The sequence below is a fragment of the Sciurus vulgaris genome (assembly GCF_902686455.1).
Source record: "Sciurus vulgaris genome assembly, chromosome: 10".
Lineage (NCBI taxonomy): Eukaryota > Metazoa > Chordata > Mammalia > Rodentia > Sciuridae > Sciurus > Sciurus vulgaris.
The window spans coordinates 166,485-188,087 of record NC_136470.1 but is presented as its reverse complement, the minus strand read 5'-3'; the positions used below and the strand labels follow the sequence as shown (position 1 = coordinate 188,087).

At 49.4% G+C, this 21,603-nt stretch overlaps 1 protein-coding gene across 1 annotated transcript in view; it reads left to right on the top strand.

Annotated features, from left to right (window-relative positions):
- Positions 1-3,003: 3,003 nt before the first annotated feature.
- Positions 3,004-21,603, top strand: part of DIP2A (disco interacting protein 2 homolog A) — a 79,562-nt gene continuing 60,962 nt past the window's right edge. The window contains 2 exon segments of the mRNA XM_079100997.1: positions 3,004-3,272; positions 20,302-20,373. Coding sequence (XP_078957123.1) covers positions 3,182-3,272; positions 20,302-20,373 — 163 coding nt within the window. The 5' untranslated portion in view covers positions 3,004-3,181.

The following is a 21,603-nucleotide window of genomic DNA, read 5'->3' as shown; positions in this document are numbered from 1 at the left end:
ATGGCATTCAGTCTTCAGAGTACCCCCAACTAGATTCAGCTGTGCCTTTAACTTGCTGTCCAGGCACTCCATCGGGTGGTGGATCCCACAGCAACTCCACTTCTGTGGCCATACAATGGATCCATCTGGAACATTAGGGTGGGGACCTATGTCGATGGAACACACACTTGTGGGTGACATTTGTGGGCAGAAAAGTCAAATCTATATCTGAAGTGAGTCTCTTGTGAAAATGAACTGCTGGCTTTTTCATGGGAAATGTGCCAGTGGAAGAGTTCCAACGCTGACTAAACTGGTTGCATTTCTGACTTAAGGGGCCACATTGCAAGCTCAGCAGGGTCTCTTTTGCTGACAGGTTAGACATTCAGTGGCAACTAGGGGTTAGGTCAGCTTTGATCAGAGAACCAATGAATTTAGGCTCTTGAATGATGTCCAAGTCCACACGACTTTGGCGGCTTTGTCCTTGTGCCATCATGTCACGAACAGCTTAGCTGTTATGGGAGATGCTCTCCACTGTTAGCTGTTTGCATCATTCTGTCCACTTGGTTGTATAGATGATCTTTCATGGATGCTGTGTGGTAGGTATTAGCATTTATACTAAGACCATCACACTTAGTACCTACTGCAATGTCTATTCACATGACTCTGAAGACATTTTGGTCCCCACCTTCAAACTGCTTTTCCATAACTAGATACCCAGGCCATCCATCAGCGCTGCCCATCTCACCTTGGGGCTCTGTCTGAAATGCTGCCTAGTAGGAGCACACGTGTGGTCCTTCCACCGTTTCTCAAGGCTACCCCGAGTGTGGCTGTAATTATTGTTTTCATTTTGAACGGAGCCAACCCATCATCTATGAACCAAGTTAACCAAGTTCAAGATTTTTCTTCCTCTATCAACTGGCAGTAAGGGTCCCCCCAATGGTCATTTGTGTATGAAGTGATAGTCTCAGATACAATAGCACTGGATGCCAGGCAGGTGTGCCTGTTCTGCAGCTTGCTTAGCGACCTCTGTATGTTCTTGTGCTCAATCCAGAATGTACTGCTTCCATCTGATGGGTATTGCTACAGGGTCCAGCTGACCTTATGTGTTGCTGAGAGTAATTAGAAGTTTGGGTTGCACAGGCACTTAGTGTCTTGTTATCAGGTGCTCAATCTCCATCAGAAAGCCAGCATGTATATGTGTATAAATCCCCTGCAAAGGCAGATAGTTCTGTGCTCCAGGTGGCAGGACAGAGTCTCAAGATCCTTCATTATTACTCTCCCATTGGATCATCCTGGAAACCCCACACTGCCTCACTGTCCACCACTGATAACCACAGATACTATACCTGCTAGATCATGTGCATCTGCTTGCATCCTTGCCTGGACCTAACGCAGAGGCTTTCCTTGCTGGGCTGTTTTCAAAACTCACAGTCTTCCACATTCTCCTATAAGTGGGCCAGGGCAATATTCTGAGGTGTGGAGCACGCTGCCTTTCAGAACCTGAGTCAAGAACCAGCTCAAAAGTCATCAAGTGTCTAGCATTCTCAATGGCAGGAGGTACGAGAAACAGTAATTTCTCTACTTCAGAAGGGATACTATAAAGTACTCCTAACCCCTAGATCCTAAAAAGAAAATTAGGATGTAGCAGGCCTCTGAATTTTCTCAGGGTTCATCTCCAACTCTGGAGCAGCTAAGTATTACCAGGGTCTCCAGCATCTTCCCTCCTGTTCATCTGGCTGATCAACCTAATGATGTAAAGAAACCGTGCAGTACTCTTCAGGATGCCGAGGTGGCCATTACCACTTTATATTTCAGTAAACTACCCGATTTCAGTCTAGCTTCCTTTATCATAAAACTTCTCAACACGCCAGTGCTTAAAGCTTGTGATGGGTGGGACTGTGTCCCCCAGAAAGAATGCTGAAGTCAAAACTCTCAGTATCACTGAATGTGACCTTCCTCGGCAGTGGATGCCCCAGATGACCCATTGAGCTCATCAGATACACCCACATCAAGTCCAGCTGACGTCTTTATACAAAAGGGAAACTCGGGCAGAGAGGCTCACAGATCGCCACGAGGACGTGAAGGCAGGGGCTGAGGCAATGCAGCCAGAGACCAAAGCACACCAGACTTGGGGCTGCCACCAGGAGCCGGGGCAGGCAGGAACAGACTGCCAGCCTTCAGATGGAGCCAATGCTGCCCAACGCTGGGCTGAAGTCCAGCCTCCATAACTTGCACATAAACCGTTAAACCGCCCGGTGTGTAGTGCGGCTGCTGCCCCTCACATTTCGGCCTGAATCACCCTGAGAGACAACCATAATTAAACGTCTGGGAAGGGACGGCGGTGAGGCGGGGCGAGCGAGGTGGACCCCCCAGCCGCCGGCAGGTTGGAGGCGTAAAGGTCTCCACCGAGAAGTCCGCGACCACGTGCCAAGGGCCTGGCTTCCCCCAGCCACGGAGCTACCTGGGCTTTTTACTGCCAGAGGAAAAGGGCACGCTGCCGCACGGGGCAGATATCTTCGTCTGCAAGCGGACTCGGCTGGCGACTGCTCGGTGCTCAGTGGTCCAGGTTTTCCCGAGGCGCAGCCGCTGCGAAAGAGCACCCGGCCCGGCCTTCGCTGCGCAGGCCAGCGTCCCCGCGGCCGACGCTCACCGGCCCACGACTCACCACAGTACCGGCCAGGGTGGAGCGCGGAGTCCACGCACCGACCGCACCGGCGCTCCCGGACGGAGCATCCCGACGCAGAAAAGCGCAAATGCCACAGGCCGGAAGCACCACAGGCGTCCGGCTCCAGCCTCTCCACCCAAGTCGAAGACCCGGCCCGCCACGCCCACGCATGGGCGGGGCCCGCTGGGAGAGGCTCCGTCTCGCCCAATGGGAGCCCCGGGCGGCCCGAGGAGCTCTCAGGCCCAATGGAAACCAGTCTTCCGTGTTGCTGGGCGGAGCCGGGAGGCCGGGCGGATACCCCCTGCGCACGCGCGCTGCACACGCCCGTCCCTCCGCGCAGGCGCGCTCCGGGGCAGGACTGGGCGGCTAGACGCGGCGGCCGGGCGGGGCGGCGGCGCGGAGGAGCTGCCCGCGCTCGTGCCCGCGCCTGTGCGGAGCCGCTCGGGCCGCGCCCGGCCCGCCGCCGGCTGCCAGCGGCTGCTGCGGGTCTGCAGGCCGCGGGGAGCGCCGTGGCCGCCCGTACGCCCGCCGCTGGCCATGGCCGACCGCGGGTGCCCGCTGGAGGCGGCGCCGCTGCCTATCGAGGTGCGCGAGAGCCTGGCGGAGCTGGAGCTGGAGCTGTCGGAAGGTGAGCGCCGGGGCCCCCGGGATCCCCGGGACCGCAGCCGGGACCGGCGGCCCCGCCCGCCACCCGCGACCTTCACCCGCGACCCCGCCGCCCTCACCCGGGACCCTCACCCGCGACCCCGCCGCCCTCACCTGCGACCTTGCCGCCTTCTGCGGACCTGGCTACCCTGCGGCGGGGTCGCGTCAGGACCGGAGTCTGGGTCCTCCAGGGTCGGCTGGGCGGGGCCGCAGCCAGCTGCAGCGCCGGGTGTCGGATGGGAGCGGCCGCGGCCGCCCCGGATGCAGACCCCGGCCCAGCCCAGATCCCAGGCCCCGCGCCCGCCCCTGCAGACCCCGACCGCGAGGCCCTGCCTCTGGTCTTGTTCGCCTCACCTGGGAGATGGGGTGGTGGCGGCCTTCCCCCCGGAACAGAGGCTGGCGCACCTTAACACATGCGGAACACGACGCTTAGAGGGCAGCCCCTGCGTGGAACTTTTGAAAGTTAAAAAAAGAAAAAAGTCCATTAAATGGTTCTCTAATTGTTGCAAATAAACCTGGACTTGAATCTTCTGCCTCCCCAAGGCCTGCGTCCTGAGGGCCCATTCACTCCCTGTCGAGAGTGAGCTCTCCCAGTGTCAGGGATGCCTTGCAGCCCTGGAGGAAAAGCATCTGAACATCTAACTCTGCTTTTGAGACTTAAGTGCATTTTCAGTTTTTAGAATCCACTGTTAACATAATCTCATTCTTTTTTATCTTATGTTAGGGCTTTATGATTATATATAGTGGTTAGGTTCATCCTGACAGACTCAAACATGCATGGAAATGGATTTCAGTTCATGATCCCCCCTTTCCCTTCCTGTTATCCCTCTCCTCTCCCGTTCTCCTTCCTCTGCTAGATTTCTTTTCACCAGTCAATTAATTTATAATTGATTCCTTATTATTCTTACTGTGAATTTCAGATTAGTATGTTTTGCTGGGGCTAGTGTAGTGAATTCTTAAAACCACATCAAATTAAATAGGCAATGGCATGTACCAACTTGTGTTTCTTATCAATTTTAGGAGGTAGATAATGTTATCTTTGTTATAATAAAACAGCTACTTGACAACTGTTTTGAATTTAACATTCAAATTCTTAAAAATTCTGTGATATGAGGCACATTTTAAAAAATGGAGGAGCAGTAAGAAATGGGTGGATTTGAGAATTCTTGGTGATCAGATGCCCTTAGGAAGTCTGAGAGTAGGAATGGTCTGACAAGACCTACTGTGCTGAATTTGTTAAGGCTTCTTGTCCAGGAAAACCACAGACAAGTACCTTACTTGTTAGATAAGTAAGTGTGCTTTTGCAGACTCTCCTAAGTTCTGCTCAATATGCTCATTGTCCCTCAGTTCTTTGTGGATGGATGCTGTAATGCTTGTTAGGAGTTGACAGGTACTAAATCACCTCATTTCCTCACAAAACTTTGTAACCTGTGTGGCCACACCAGTACTTCAGTGAAAGAAGTATTCTTTATGTAAAGTTTCTTATCTGTTGAACACATTTATACCCATGCTTTGGAATAGGTCAGGGATGCATGGGCTAGTAGAAGGGCAAAATACTGTAACACAGAGAGGAACCGAAAGGTGCCTGAAGCTCAGAAAGGTGGCCAGCAGGTGTTCAGGGAGAGAGGTGGAGAGCAGCAACTCTGGTCCTCTTCCCTACCCTAGACTGGCCTCACACCTTTCTTTTGGCCAAAATAGGTCAGTACTTCCTTGGCACAGCCACGCTTGACCCTGCTCCCATACCTCACTGTTGGCTTCTACAGTGTGTTTTGGTCATGTAAACAGTGGGCCTCGCTGCTGGACTTGGAGATGCCTAGATACAGACTGCAATTAGGCAGGTTTTTGGCATCTCCCGGCAGTGGCTGGTGATTGTTAAGTGTCTCAGAATCTCCATGGAATTATAACATCTCTAAACCTGGGTTTGGTCTCTGTAAACACCTTAGTGACATTCTAGGGTTTCTGTAAAGATTTACTCAGTGCATTTGAAAGCACGTTGAAACTGAGTGGTGTTTTGTTTACAGATTAAAGGAAGTTATTGCTAATGAATCATAGTCCTAAAACAAGTGTCAATTTTATATTTTGATTAAGCAGAGATTATAGGAAGTGGGACTCTTTCTGGCCTGTGACATCCCCCTTCCCATATTCAGGGGTAGAAAGATAAATTTCTAGGTCAGTAGAAAGTTATGTCAAAGAGAGTAACTTCTCCACAGCACCAACATCTGTCTAAGTGAGACTTTGCTTGGACTCAGTGTTGTCACTAATGGGGAGGGAAGTGGGCACAGGCAGTGCTACCATGGAAGTGGTGGTAGGTGGTACCTGGACACTTGCGAAGCCCTGCCTGGGAGGGCTGAGACTAGTGGGCAGCGTCCCCACCTTCCTTCGTGTGTTGCGCAGGGCTTGGTCCCAGTGTGCTCAGGATCCTCGTCTGCAGCAGCCATGGGTGGGGCCTCGGGAAACCTGTCTTTGTGCTGGGTTTACTGAGTTTCTGTTATGGATCCCCAGGAGGGAATAAAGCACAGCTATTTTCTTGCTGCCATGTTTTTGTGTTTTTTGGCCATTTGGCCCTTCTTGATTTAGGACCTCCTTCACCTCAACATGAGAATAAAGGATGGAGCCCACTCTTCTTCCAGGATACACACAGATTCATACCTGTGGCTTCCGAAGGCATATCAGAATGTTCATGGATGAAAGTGAGGTTGCTAGGAGAACAACTGTGATTTTTAAAAAAGGGTTCCCAAGCCTTTGTGCTTCACCTATTATTGTGGGAAATCGCCTTGGGCACACCTCACAGCTGATTTTGGCAACCAGTGCTATATGGTATCTAGAAGGCAATGCTGCTGAACTGCTTTAAAAACACAGACAATGGTGTAACATTTGTTCTTTGTTTGAGTGGCCTGCAATGAGTTAGAGAGGAAATCCCACACAGTAGGCTACCTTTGCCTGCTCATTTTTATCTGGTTAACAGATCTATTCCTTTGGTCTGTTCCTTGTTTTCTTGCGTTCATAATGCAGGGGTTGAAAAGCTGAGTTTGTGCATTACCGGGAAGGACTTCTTTCACCAAGTACTTTTCTCTTTAATTTTTAAAATATGTCATATAGTTCTTAGTTTCCAAAATGACTGTCTAAAATTGTCTTCATGTCAACAAGCATTTGTTGTGATTCTAAATACTTGTGGAATGTAAATCTTCTCATGTCTGAGTTCTGTTCATCTGTGGAAACCCAGCCTAGATGCTCTGTTTTGAGCCTTCCCTGTCCATTTCTATGTGAGTACTTTCTTAGAACTCCTGTTGCACTTGTCTGCCCTTTTGGAGTTCTCCTTGTTTCTGTGTTTTCGTCTCAACACACGCGTTGATTCAGTGATTGTGGAGTACCTCTGGTGCGAGACCATGTTCCGTTCCAAAGGCCAGTTTTGACTCTGGTTTTTTGATGGGCCTTCAGGCTCCATACAGTGTGTGTTAAAGCAGTGCACTTTTGTGACAGCAAAGGGAGGACGCAGAGGAGTGAAGGATAGAGGAGTCGCCTTTGACCCTGGCCTTTCCTGATGTCACCTCTGGTGTCTACTCCCTGTGTTCCCCCTCCAAGTGTGATCTGACCATGTTCCCAAACCATGGATCACAGACCTCAGGGTTCCTAAGACCCTGCCTGGGGACATGTGAGGAAAAGCTTCTTTCATAATAATGCTGAGATGGCAGTTCTGTTCCTCCGTTGTTGATGTGTGCTGATGGTCCCAAGCCCATGCTGGGGAAAGCTGCTGTGCTAAGCAGGAGTTGAGGCCGGGGCCCCCAACAGTACTAACCACCACTGCCCTGCTTGCAGTCAAACTGCCACTTTCACATAACCCTGCAATGATAAAGCAATAAAGATGAATTTTCAAAAGTCTCTACCTGCAAATGTTGTCTTTTCAGCAGTCTGTGTTAAGGGCATCGTGTGGGTATGCTTCTGCAGAACACCTGCCTGCCAGGATCTGCAGCTGTGTAGTCGGACCTGAAGCTGGTATGTGTACAGCTGCTCTTGTGAAATGCTGTTTGCACTTGGATGAGTGGATGGCAGACAAACTAGTTACTTAGACTTGCACATTTGGTAGATAGTGTCTGGAAAAGTAATGAGGGGAAATAACTGACATTTTGACCAATAATTGTGCTCTATGAGCAAAAATTTAAAATTCGAAAATTGTCTACTATATTGAGGTATTCCTAGTACTCAAAGACTTTTTTACATTTTTTTTAGATGTCGATAGACCTTTATTTTATTCATTTATTTATATGTGGTGCTGAGAATTGAACCTAGTTCTTCACATTTGCCAGGCAAGCACCCGACCACTGAGCCACAACCCCAGCCCTTGAAGACTTTTTTTGGCAATGTTAACCAATGCTTAGGTTTTTGATATTGTGTGGTAGAGTGTTTCAACATTTGGAAGACCTGCACAATTCTGTGAACCCTATTCTCCAAATGTTTGTCACACCACTTACAAAATCACATACAGATCTGTTCAAAGGCATACAACAGGTTTAATGTCACAGTGTGAAAAGTTCATGGGTGGGCTTTAGAGTTTGCACTGCAGCTATTCTTCAAGAAATGTAGTGGGGCCGGACGGTGCAGTGGTGCATGCCTGTAATACCAGCAGCTGGGGAGGCTGAAGCAGGAGGATTGCAAGTTCCCAGCCAGTTTCATCAAAAGCGAGGTGCTAAATAACTCACTGAGACCCTGTCTTTAAATAAAATACAAAATAGGGCTGGGGATGTGGCTCAGTGGTTGAGTGCCCCTGAGTTCAATCCCCAGTATCCACCCCCCCCACCCCCCCCCCCGCTGCCAAACAAAGGAAAGAAATGTAGTGGGGCTGGTTTGGGTACTGCTTCAGAGATCCCAGCTACAGCACTGAAGAGGCTGCCTGCCCCTTCCCTTTTCAACTGATCAGTGATGGGCGCTGTGCCCACGTTTCCACAGAACTGTGCTCTGCAGTAGCTTGAGTGCCAGCACAGGCGTGTCCAACTGTCTCCAGGAGGCCAAGCCCTAAAGACCAAAAGCTGTGAATAATGCCTCTCTCTTTGGAAGTTTCTATAAATCTGTTTTTTTATTAACAGTAATATTTATGTTAACATAGTGGGTTCATTTAAAAAGTTTAAATGAACTAAATATCTTAAAAATTCCTGTTTAAAATTTAATCTCGTGAACATTGATAGCCATGTAAACAAAAGCTTGATTTTTAAGAATGTGAAGGGACCCTGAGTCCAGAGCATTGTTGGAGAGCTGCTAGCTATGCAACTTTTATTAGATGTGATCATGGATTTATGTTGTTACCTGATACATGTAAGATTTCTGTCTGTATGTATAAGAACAATCAAGTGTTTTAGGTCTTTGAATTTATAAAGATTATATGCATTGGCTAACTGATTATGATTCAGGAATATTACTTTCAGCATTTTTTTCTTTTCATGATTACTCATCTGAGTGAAATGTCTCTTTACAGAATTTTGACTTATAAGTTTCTTAAAGAATTTCAGTGACAGCCAGGTACAGTGGGGGGCATGCCTGTCATCCCAGATAGTGGGAAGCCAAGGCAGGAGGATTGCAAGATTGAGGCCAGCCTGGGCAACTTAGTCAGACCCTGTCACAAATTAAAATTTTTAAAAGGCCAGGAAATGTAACTCAGTAGTAGAGCACTTGCTTAGAACATATGAAGCCCTGGGTTCAGTCACCAATAGGGGGAAAAAAAAAAATTCAGTAGCAGGTCAAATAGTACATGATTCTGCTTGTATGAGGAGTCCAAAATAGTCACATTCATAGAAGCAGAGAGGTAAGTGTGGGGGTGGCCCAGAGCTGGGCAGGAAGAATCTGGGAGGTGCAGGTCACAGCAAGATAAGTAACTCCTGGAGATCTACGGTACTGCATGGATATGTAGTTAACAGTACATATCCATCTGTTAAGAAAGTAGATTCTGTGTTCAGTGTTCTTATCTCAAAACAGAAAGGGAGGGAGCAGACTTGTGGAGGAGATTGTCATGTTTATGGCATTATTTATGATTATAGTGTAGTGGCTTTTCATTGCTGTGACTAAAAGACCCCACAAGAACAACTTAGAGGAAGGAAGGATTATTTTGACTCCAGATTTTAGAGATTTGGTCCATGGTCAGCTGGCCCCGAGACAGACACATCATGGCTAAAGGGAGTAGCAGAGGAAAATTGTCAGCTGGCAGCAACCAGGAAGAGGGATGTGGGGAAGGGCCCAGGCCAGGTGCTGTCCCTAAGACCACACCCCTCCAGCCATGCCCCACCTGCCTGCAGTTTTCACCACTTCCCAGTAAATACCAATCATTAATCCACTGAGTGGATGAACCCTCGTCCACACTGCTGGTGCAGTCGGAGCCATCCTGAGCCACCATTGCCTGCCCTAGCCCACCTCTGAGTTTCCTGTGATGTGGACATGCCCTCAGCATGCCCAGTTTTGGGGAGACAGTCCAGATCTAACTGCAAGTTTCATGGATGCATATTTTCCTTCAAGCTTTTCAAGAGGTGAACATCAAGCCAGGTGTAGTGGTGCATGCCTATAACCCCAGTTCTGGGGAGCAGGTAGGAGGATTGAGAATTCAAAGCCCGCCTCAGCAACTTATCAAGGCCCTAAGCAACTCAGCGACACCCTGTCTCTAAAGAAAATACGAATAAGGACTGGGGATGTGGCTCAGTGGTTAAGTGCCCCTGGGTTCAATCCCAAGTACCAAAAGAACAAACAAACAAAAGAAAGACCCCAAAACACCAAAAACCAAAACCTGGGCTGAGGCTGTGGCTCAGTGGTAGCGCGCTCACCTAGCATGTGTAAGGCCCTGGGTTTGATCCTCAGCACCACATATAAATAAAAAAATAAAGGTATTGTGTCCACCTACAACTAAAACATCGTATTAAAAAAAAAAAAAAAACCCAAACATTACATACAAATTTTTGTCAGTCAAGCCTCAATTTAAAATAGCACTTTCAATACCATAATTTAAGTTTTTTTTTTAAAAAAATGTGTTTAGTTGTTGATGAACTTTTATTTCATTTATTTATTTTTATGTGGTACTGAGAATCAAACCCAGTGCCTCACATGTGCTAGAGAAGCATTCTACTGCTTTTTTTTTTTGCAGTGTTGGGCGTGGAACCCAGGGTCTCATACATGCTAAGCGTGTGCTCTACCACTGAGGTTCACTCCCAACCTGATCTGTTCATTTTTACATCCTTAGCACCTGGCACATTTTAGGTATTCTTAAGAGGGTTCACTGAATTCGTTAAGGAGTGAAAACTTCATGAGGTGGGGTTCTGTTTCTAAGCAAGATGCTCTGGAATTGGTTTGGATACTTCTTTTTTTATAACCATTTTTCAATCAGTAAGGCTGCTCAGGGATGCAGTGAACCAGGCTGTGGTCTTTGTTGCGCTGACCCCCAGGAAGAAGGTAGGAGGAGGTGAGTGTGTTGCCTGTGTCCTCTTGCTGGAGGCCAGGCCCAGCTGGAGGGTCCTGCTGTGTGGAACTGGGCCCCAAGGACATGGTCTGCTGCCACCCTCTGGGTCCATACATCCACAGACTGGCCCCTGGGAGTCCTGCTATGACATAGGGTCTGGCTGAAACTCTCTTAGAGCTGCCCACAGCTTCTTGTTCAACCTGCCTGCCTCCTTCTCCCTTGGCCAGGGCCACCAGCTCCTCGTGCTTACCGTTCTAGGAGTGTTCCACAGAAACCTGGGTATCTAACTCATGATGGCACCTGTGTCGTCGAGGTCACCAGCCACTGCTTGGGGTGCCTGGGAGCCTTGGGTCAGAGGGCTGGTTCATCTGACAGTGTTGGCATAAGTGTGTCTCCTCTGGTCACCTGTTGTTTGGGAGTGTATTAGGGGCTCAGTGGCTGGTGCATGTGTGTTGCACTGGAGGTGTTGGTGTAAATGCGCCTCCTCTGGTCACCTGTTGTTTGGGAGTGTACCGGGGGCTCGATTGCTCGTGCATGTGTGTTGCGCTGGACTGTTTACTCTTCTTAATTCTATGGCCCGTGATTGACTCTAATATAGTTGTCCATTGTGATGCCTCTGGAGAGCAGGACTGGGCCTGCCTTGTTCTCCCTGAGCCCAGGCTCCAAACTGAGCACTCTTAGAGGCTCTGCTGCAGAGCAAGGCACATTTTGTCCTATCCATTTGCTTCCTCTTCACAAGGGTGGGAGACGAAGGGCCTGCAGGTATTGATTGTAGCCTGGTTTTTAGAGAAGACCTGGGCAGACAGCTTGAGTGACAGGAGGAGCATCCCTAGCAGATGACAAGGTGGGCCAAGGCAGGGGTGCTATGTCACACCAGAGACTGGCTTGAGCTGGAGGTCTTTGGTGTTTGTTTTTGTTTTTGATTCATTATACACAAATGGGGTACAACTCTCATTTCTCTGAAGTAGAATCACACTGTACACACATGCACATAGGGTAATGATGTTTGTCTCATTGTATTATCTTTCCTCCCCACCCCTGATTTTCCTCTGCATAATCCATCCTTCCTCCATTCTTGCCTTACCTGCTCCCCCACCCCCCATTATGTATTATCATCCACTTGTCAGAGTCTGTTTTCTATTTTAAGTATGATGAGGACCTGTGGGAACCTTTCCTACTTGGAACATGCATGTCTGTAGAACCTTGCTATTGGCCATGTCTGGAATGGGTTGGTGGGAGAGAGAAATACAGCCAGAAAAGCTAGTGAGGAGACAGAGATTACGGCATGGTGGCCTGAGTCTAGGGCAGTAGTCACAGGAAAGGTAAGCTGCAGCTAGATCCTTAGTGGCTTCCATGGTAGAACTCTAGGACTTTTCCCCCGTCTGAATGCTTAGGGTGGCAGCAGGCAGAAACCAGGAACTGAATTTTGGCTTTTTAGCCTGAGATACTGCATGCATAATTGTGAGATGGGGAGAGTCTAGTTGTGTGAGGGCCAATGGAGGAAGGATATAAGGGAGCCCTGGCTATCTGCATGTGGCCTTCTGTCACTGTAGACCTGTGGCCCTGTAGATCTGTGGCTCTGTGGCACTGGATCCAAGGACCTGTGGTGCTTTGGCCCTGTGGACCTATGGAGCTGTGGACCTGTGATGCTCTGGTCCTATGGAGCTATGGAGCTGTGGCTCCATGGCGCCCATGGACTGTGCTGCTGTGGCCCCGTGGCGCCCATGGACGGTGCTGCTGTGGCTCTGTGGGGTTGTGGCTCCATGGCCCCCACGGACTGTGCTGCTGTGGCCCCGTGGGGTTGGGGCTCCATGGCACCCATGGACTGTGCTGCTGTGGCCCCATGGAGTTGGGGCTCCATGGCCCCGTGGACTGTGCTGCAGTGGCCCTGTGGAGTTGGGGCCCCGTGGCACCCATGGACTGTGCTGCTGTGGCCCTGTGGAGTTGGGGCTCTGTGGCCCTGTGGGGTTGTGGCCCCGTGGCCCCCATGGACTGTGCTGCTGTGGCCCCGTGGCGCCCATGGACTGAGCTGCTGTGGCCCCGTGGAGTGGTGGCCCCGTGCAGTGAGGCATGTGGCCGCACTCCAGGCGGTGCATCATATTCTTGGTTGCCCCCAGGTATGTGCTCAGGGATCAGCACAGCTCCCTGGACAGGAGCCTCTGCTCCCCACATGCTGGTCTGAGGGGAGAGATGATGGTGTGCCTAGACCACACACAAGTGCCCTTCAGAGAGTAAGGATGCAGGAGGTGTGGGAGCAGGTACCAGTGCGCTGGCCTGTCCAGGAGCCCCAAGGGAGGACAGGAGAGGCCTCCCTGAGCAACACACCCGAGTCAAGGCGAGAAACCGTGTGGAGGGCTGTATGGTGGGGAGGTCCGTGGTGGTAGAGGGCCTCTTCTGGGGTGGATCGTGTGTAGGGAGCCCAGGGATCCAATGGCAAGGGGAAGCAATCCCATGGCCTCTGGTCCTTGACGAGTGCTTCTTCCTGGATGAGGGGTTGCACAGGGCTGTTGTGGGACAGGTGCTGCCGTGTGGTCTCTGTCCTATGATGAGGCTGGGGCAGAGCGGAATTCGAGGTGCTGTGGTGTTGGTGTTGCTCTCTGGAAAGGCATCCCTTCCTCCCTCCAGCTGGTGTCTGTCAAGTGCCTGTGACGCAAGTCCTGTGGTGTCAGGTGTCTGTCCTGTAGTTCTGCATGGCTCCTCTGGCTACCTGCCTGGTACAGCTGTCTCTGCTGTAGCACCAGTGCCCGCTCCTCGCCTCTCTGTAGGGTTCTGGCCAGTGCCCGCTCCTGGCCTCTCTGTAGGGCTCTGTAGCTGGTGTCTGTCTTCACTTGCAGGCCTGAGGACCTTAAGGAGAATGGTCTTGAACGACCAGCACTTTCAGGCCAGGTGCGTGGGCTGGGAGGAGGGAATATGCTGTCTCCAGGGCACCCTTCTTTGAGAAAGCCCTAACTCCTCTCTGGGCGTCCATGGGTCAGGGTGGTGCTCCAGGGCAGCCCTGTGGCCATCAAGTTCCTGTCTGTTTTGATCTCAGTTCTATAAAGTGAGGTGGACATGCACCCTTGACTTAAAGGCTTGAGAAGAGTCATGGGTCTAGGGAGGGAAGAACCTGGCCTGGTGCAGTGCCTCCTGGAGACAGGAGCTTGGACACCTGAACCCAGGTCCCCCCACTGAGCACCCAGCATGGGCTGCTGCTGTGACCTTCCAGTCACTGCCAGGCCAAGTTTCCAAGCAGAGATGGAACTGAGGAGCGGTAAGTTCATTTTTGAAGACATGTATCTCTCTGGTGTGGTGTATGCATATTTACTTAATGGAAAGGTGAGTTCAGTTGGAGTGTTCTGTTACTCTACCAGGGCATAACCGAAGAAGGGTGGAAATAAAGAAGGATTAGGCTACTGGGAGATCTTTGTTCTGCCTGTTTATCTTTCATTTTTAATTTTTTTGATTTTTAAAAAGACGATTGTTGTGAGCAGCGTGAGGTGAAGAGGAAAGCAGGGGACTGGCGGTGCTCCCTGTCCCGCACATCGCCAGCCTCCACCGTCTGTCGTGGAGCGTGCCTCTGGGTCTGAGCCATGAGCCTGTGGCTTAAGGTGTATACCCTGGAACTGGCTAACATTTCCAGTGTTGGACTTGTCTATTAAAAAGACTGGGAAATTACATCCTGCTTGGCAAAGACAACTGTTAAGTCAATAAATACACAACAGTTAAAAACAATTATTACCTCTATTGTTTACCAAGAGATAATTGCTTAGAAAGACATCTGCAGGGCGACCCTTTCTTTTCACACGGGGTACGAATGACCTCTCTTCTTAGGGTGTTCTGGTTCTTGAACTCAGAGGTTGGGGAGCAGTGCTCTTGGGCTTGTATTAATTGGCTCTAAGGAAGAAATAGAAGGCCTCTTTCTTCTTCAGGCCATGTTAACTCTTCATGCCTTGAGAGAGCCTGAAACTCAAAGAACACCCTTGTTCGTCTGTCGAAGCCTTAATCCCATGAGTCTACCTATGATGGGGCGTGTAGGAGGTGATACAGGTTAAATGGGTTGGGGGGCCTGATCCAGTAGGACTGGCATCCTCAGGAGAAGAGGAAGACATACCAGGAAGCGTGTGCCCAGAGGAGAGGCTGCGTGAGCAGGCTGTTATCAGCAAGTTGAGGAGAGGTCCCTCATCGGTAACAAGCAGGCCTTGGTTCTTTGCTGTGCCACTGCCACCTGTGTGGCCCAGAGTACTCTGTGTGTCATCCTGTGCAGCAGACCAGAGTGCAAGAGGGTCCCTCCAATTTCATGAACTGCATGCAGGGCCTGTCACCCAGAGTGACCCTCGCTTTGTGGGCAGAGTCCACTGGGAGATTTGTGGGAATGTGAGAACTCAAACTTTATTTTACCCCTGTGGACCCAGAGAAAATCAGACTGCAAATTTTGGGCCCCCATCCCCAGTTTCTCATAACATTTATAGCTGTCTGGTGCCATAAATTTCTAGTCTACCCAATAGGTCCAGCGTGGGGTTTCTAGTGGAAGCATGTTTACAGAAGCAGAGAGAAATAAGGAGAAGAACTGACTTTTCTGCAGACCTTCAATAAATCTCAATCAACAAGGTTGTTTACAGTTCAAAGGAGTAGTTAGATTCCTGGAGGGAGTTACTGACAATCCAAAATGTGGGAGCCAGTGGTTGATTAGGTTTCCTGAAGAAGGGCTGACAGAAGCGAGGGAGAACACCCTTTCCTCAGGCACTAGCTTTTCACAGAAGTTTCTTATAGTTTCTTTATATCCAGGCCTGGTTTTTGCATCCATCACAAGAGGAGGGCTGGGCAGGGAGGACTGGGCTGGAGGAAGCAGGGTGATTCCAGACTGTCCCAGGTCAGGTGACTGATGCAGGTGGGAAGGAAGCGGCCAACTTGGGGCAGCCTGGGTGCATACACTGTAAGGAATTAGGACTGGCCTCTCTCGAGTCTGGACTAGCCTCTGAGCACACTCAGGTATCTCCTGGATATCTGATGCCGACTGGGTGTGGTGACTGTGTGAATGAGACAGGAGGAACGACTGGCCCCTTTTAGCTCTGGGGTGCTGTGTGGAACATTGGGCAGTGACAGAATGCTCTCTGTTGTATGAATGATGGCCACTAGCCACATGTGGCTGTGGAACACTTGAAATATGGCCAGCGGTGTTGGAGAACCCTTTGTTCAGTTTAATTTACTCATAACTAATTAAAATGTAAATGCCCACCATGGTTAGTGGCTGCCATGTTGGACAGCACGACAGAGTGTGGGCTCTGCTGGAAGGCACTGAGTAGAAAAAGTGCTGCTATGGAATCCCTCACCTGCTAGTTTCTGCCCCAGCTCTTACCACTGGCTGGGGGGATATAGCGCTCACTTCCAGAATTCATCGGTGTTGCAAACAGGCGACCAGTCGCTGTGTCCACAATCACCAGGGCAGCTATTCTAAACAGGTCTTCCTTATATGATGGAGCCAGCAGCCCCCCTTTTTTTTATTAAGTTATTAAGCAGTGATTAAAATATTCCTGTGTTGCTGGGGGTGGTCACACAGCCTGTAATCCTAGCTTTTTGAGAGGCAGAGGCAGGAGGATTGCAAGTTCAGTAAAACCTGGGCAACTTAGTGAGACCCTGGTTCAAAAATAATAATAATGATAATAATTCTGTGTAACTGAGACCAGAGATGATACCTGTGTGAGAAACTGGTGTTGAAGATCAGGATCTGATCTAGTTCCCCCCATGTCAAAAACTGAACACCTGAGAAACATCAGGCAAGAACAAAAAGTACTTTTTAAAGGCTAGGAGAGAGAGGGAGAGAGGGAGGGAGGGAGGGAAGGACTTCTTTGTAGAGGAGAGGGTCCAGAGCTGGTGCCTGAGCTGCCCCTTTTATCCTTTCTTCTCATGCCCCCTCTTCCTCTTTTCTTGCCTAAGCGGCTGAACCTCTCCACTTCTGCCCAGAAAGACAGGAAGGGAGCCGCCCAGGAAGAGCATGAACAACTCCTTGTTGGGAGGAACAGTTTCCTGCAGGCAGGTAATCTTTGGCAACAGGTGAGGAGGAAGGGGAAGTGTCCTGAAGGTATTAGCATTTTATTTCTTTTCGAACCAGCCCCCATCTTCCTGATCTTACGTGGTTATCTATCTGCTAGCTGCCTGTCCTTTCTTCTTATTTTATAACCTCTGATTCTGCTTCTGTCCTTGATTTACAAAGATTATTTTGGTAGCATCTGGAAGGTAGATTGAAGGATCTGGAACAGGGACAGAAGATTTGGTTTAAAGAACATGAAGAGAGTGGCAGCCCAGGGGGCGTTTTAGTAGCTGTCTGTTCAGGAGTTGCTTCAATGATAACCTTTTTGTGAGGGGTAGTATAGAAGGACTCTGGAGTCCTGTAAATCCCAATCTCCAAGGGGTGGTTTCCAACTTTGCGGACTCAAATCGGCCTCCATTTTCTCAGTTGAACCCGATCACCTATTCTACACTAACTGCCTGTCTTTAATTCTGCTTCAGTTTCTGTGACCAGCCATCAGGTAAAGGTGACTATCCTTTACCTTTGAACAGTTGAAGAGATGTTAAAATCTGAAAATAAACTGACAGCAGACTTGACTCTGGGAGTCCGAATGGCAGGCCCGTGCTTGAGCATCTCTGGCCAGCAGATAGATAGATGCAGGGGTGCAGGGCCTCATTGGACCCAGGTAGTCAGCCCCGGGGTTGAGGTTTGTGGGGAGCCCTGGCCTGCGAACAGACACCCCTTGGAAGGTGCCACCAGGCACACAGGGCAGGGTGCTCAATGGGCAGCTCACTGGAAGGAAGTTCACTGGAAGTAAGCTGTGTAGCTAACCGGTTGGGAAAATGTCTGAGTGGGTGCTGTGAGTTCTTCCAGTGTCAGGAGTGGATCAAGTTCCAAGAATGTTTTCTCTCTATCTCTCTCTCTTTCTCTTTCTCTCTCTCACTCTGTGTGTGTATGTGTGTGTGTGTGTGAGAGAGAGAGAGAGAGAGAGAGAGAGAGAGAGAGATTTGGTTGCCCATTGCAGTGTTTGCAATGATGGCCCCAAAGGTAGCAGGTCCTCATCCCTGGAAAGTGGAATCAATGCTAACTTATTTCTAGAAGGGATTTTTGTAGATTGTGATGAAGGATCTTTCTTGAGCCAGGCAGGATTTCCTGATAGATCCTTTGTATTGTCATAGTGTGCGTGGAAGGAGGCAGAAGGTCCTGTGAGTGTGCAGGTAGGTGGACTGGCAAGCCCAGCAGCCCCTTCTGGGGCAGAGTGGCCTAGGGTGGTTCTGTCCTGGAGCATTGAATAAAGGTAGGCCTGCTGGCCCCCAATTTGCACTACGGGAATCTAATTTGGACTTCTGACCTCTAGAACTGTGAGAGAATAGATTTCTTTTGTGATAAGCTCTGGAGTGAGTGGTAAGTGAGTGGTAAAGTGTTAAGGTAACAATAGGGGAGTAACCCCAGCCGCCTGGCCTGCACAGTCGGAGGAGGAAGCATCTCTTTTATTGTTCTGCTTCCTTCTTGGACTCTGAATCACTGTCTTTGCCTTTTGTGAGGCTGGTGCTCTGGGCCTCCTGTTTAAGAACTTCCCTGCCTCAGGGCAGGGAGAGCATTTCCTGTGTACTGCTTTAGAGTCCTGTTGTTCTGTCGTCTGGGTGTAACCCACCTGGAGCTGAATTCTGTGAATGGAGTGAGAAGTCTTGAGAAGTCTTCATTTCTGTCCCTTTGCCTGTCCAGGACCAGGGTTTAAGGAGCTGTGGTGTTCCCTCTGCTGAGGACAGGCTCTGCCCCACCTCCCCATCTGCTCAGCTACCATGTCAGCTGTAGCTTATCAGTCCATCTCATAAGTAGATGAGGAAGTCTGTCCTTGTATTTTGTCTTTCAAACCTGAGGTACCTAACCTTTAGAATAGCTTGTCAGTTTTCATGTATAAGACCTTTGGTTGGGGTTACTGACTGAGGATCCTTTGTAGAGAAATCACGTCTTTGCACTTTTGAGTTTTCAGATTCATGAAAGTGTCCTATCTGTGCATTTCCTTAGGTCTTCCTCAGTTTGTCTCAGTAATGTTTTCGGTTTGGGGGTGGTAGTCTTATTCTTCAATTTGAGATACAATATTTTTCAGTTCTAGGATTTATGTATTTTTGCTTTTTAATTTCTTGAACATGATGATCGTGGAGATTTTCAAGTACCATTGTGTGCATCTTTCTGTTATCCTTTTTCATGGTATTTAGCCAACAGAATCCATTAACCAAGAGCCTCAAACATTTTTGGTACGAATGGGTCAAGGGAAGGTGGAAAGAGGAGAGCTCTGTGGAGGTCTGGTGTGGGCTGCTGTCCTCACTAGTCTGAACCTGAGCAGCTGCTCGCCTGTGCCACAGGCCTGGCTTTCCCTAGCCTCAGCCTCCTCCTCTGTAGGACAGCATGTTGATGTCCTTAAAGCCTATCGTCAAGGTAAATTCAAAAATTCATCTAAAGGAAATACTTGGGTAGGCACTCAGTAAATGACAGCAGCCCCTGTCTTCTGACTAGCCTCACTGCTTGTTTGTTCTGGGAAGGGGTGGAGCAATGCTTAAAAAACACTAAAAATCTGAAGACAGTAGTAGTGGAGGTGGTACACAGTTGTACTGAAAGCCAGTAGTAAAATTGTTTCTGTTCTAAAGAAAGTCTTCAGACAAACATTGAAGAACCACTGTCAGCACTTCTAGTTTTGTGTAGGAACCAAAGGGCAGCTTAGATCAAGAATATTCCTATGGGCTGGGGCGTAACTCAGCATGGAGCCTGTGCCCCACAAGTATGAGGCCCTGGGTTTGATCCCTGGCACCACAGATAGACAAACAAGAACCCTGGGTTTACTTGAAGTCCCGTTTCCTCCTTCACTCCTGGTGGCTCAAGGTGCTCTCAGGTGTTCAGGGTGATGATTTGTTGGAGCAGCAATCCTTTTTCCTAGGTCCTTACCCAGGCACACTTGTTGTCCTGGGGGGGCCTGTGTCCTGTGGGCCCCTTTCTCTGATTCTTCTGAAACTTGAACATGCACGGAAATCATGTGAGGAGCTTGGTGAATGCCATAGGGGATGCTGTCAGTTTGGGGTATGGCCTGAGTTGGCATTTTTGACCAGCTCCCGAGGGATGCTGCTCATGATTTTTAAAAAGTCAAATATTGTTTACTTAATAAAATTTGTTCTTCCTGGCCTATGGTTCTGAGTTTTTGACAAATGCACACAGTTGTGTAACTATACCACAGTCAGGCCATAAGATGATTCCACCACCCAGATGTTCTGTCCCCTCTGATGAAGTCTTTCCTCCCTCTGAGCACTGACGGCTGTCTGCTCCAGCCCTGTGGTTTTCCCTTCCAGGGCTGTGTGCATGGAGTATCTGGTATGCAGCCTTTGAGCTTGGTATCCTTCCCTCAGCAGCTCACATGAGGCCTATCCGTATGACAGTGCATGCCAAGAGTGTTGCTTCTGTGGCTGAGTGATCCACCTGTGGACCAAGCCACCCACCCACTTGGAATATGCTAGTGTTGTGTCCAGTTTTTCAATTATATGTTAATTTTCAGTAATTTTTTTTAAGGTTTAGAAGGAATGTAATTCTCTTCCCTTGATGTTTTAGGTGACATCACTCAAAAAGGGTATGAGAAGAAAAGGGCCAAGCTCCTGGCACGCTACGTTCCACTCATCCAAGGTAAGGTCCCCACCTACAGGGGTTTCACGGCATTATGCTGCTTCACTAAGCTTGTCTTAAAAATTGGATATAGATCATAAACATTGGAATGTGCTTCATATTTTATAAAGGACTGGAAAGATAATGTGTCTGACATTAGATAATGAGATCCAGAGGCTCAGAATGTGATTGGCAGCCCTGGCTTGGTCAGATCTCCTTCCAGGTAGGACTTGCTATTTCCACGGTTAGGGATGACCAGGCACAGTTCCTCACTTGGGCTGGGCAGATGCCATAAAGCCATCTTTCCTTGCTACATTGACTTATAGATATGGCACAGTTGTGATTTCAAGAGTTTTCTTTTTTGTGGCTAATTCTAAAATTCATATCCATGTGTAGGTCAAGTGTTCTAAAATATACTCCAAAAAGGATGGCAGAGGAGGATTTGCCTGCCAGATGTGGACAGCTGTTGTAAAGTTGCTGTCACCGAGACAGGGGCTTGTAGGCAAGGGCTTTCCAGATGCTGATGCTCACGCTGTGGATCAGGCCTGTGGGAGAAATGGCATCCCAGCTGGGTGCCTGCCCAACACCCTGCCCTTGTGTGAAACATGACACTGGACACACAGGTCAGTTGCAGGCATGTGAGGCCCCAGTGCGAGATTCAGACACTGTGCAGCCTTTGGAAGACCTTAGAGGAAAGTCATTGCTGGCTGGAGATAGATGGGCTTCTCAAGTCACCAAGTGTCCCACAGCAGCAACTAGAAGGGAGAAGGTGGTTCAGTTGGACTGTGTTCAAGTCAGCAGTGTCACCATCAAGAGATAGTGAAGAGAGCCTGCAGAGTGAGAGATGGTCATGGCAGATGACTGCAAGGGTTGGTGCAAAGCTGCGTGGGGAAATGCACTGTCCAGTGGGACTGAGCCCTGGGACACTGTCCAACTGCAAGCTAAAGCACCTGAGAGACAGCCTCCTACTCAGTGAGTTTGGGCAAAGACCTGAGTGGGTGTTTCACAGGAGCAAACCCCAAGAGCACCTGAGGAACCAGAGGAAGCACAAACCAGCCTGTGGCCACGCTGTAAGGATCTAGCTGGACTGTGGTGGGATTGGGGGGCTTGTAGCTCCCTCCAGCGTGAGTTTCCCAGAGGAGCTCTGTGCCCTCCAGGACACTGCCCTCCACCATCCTGATTCAGCCTGTGGAAACAGGGAAGACCCACAGGGCGACTTGGTGAGAGAAGTTCCTATGGAGGAACATCACC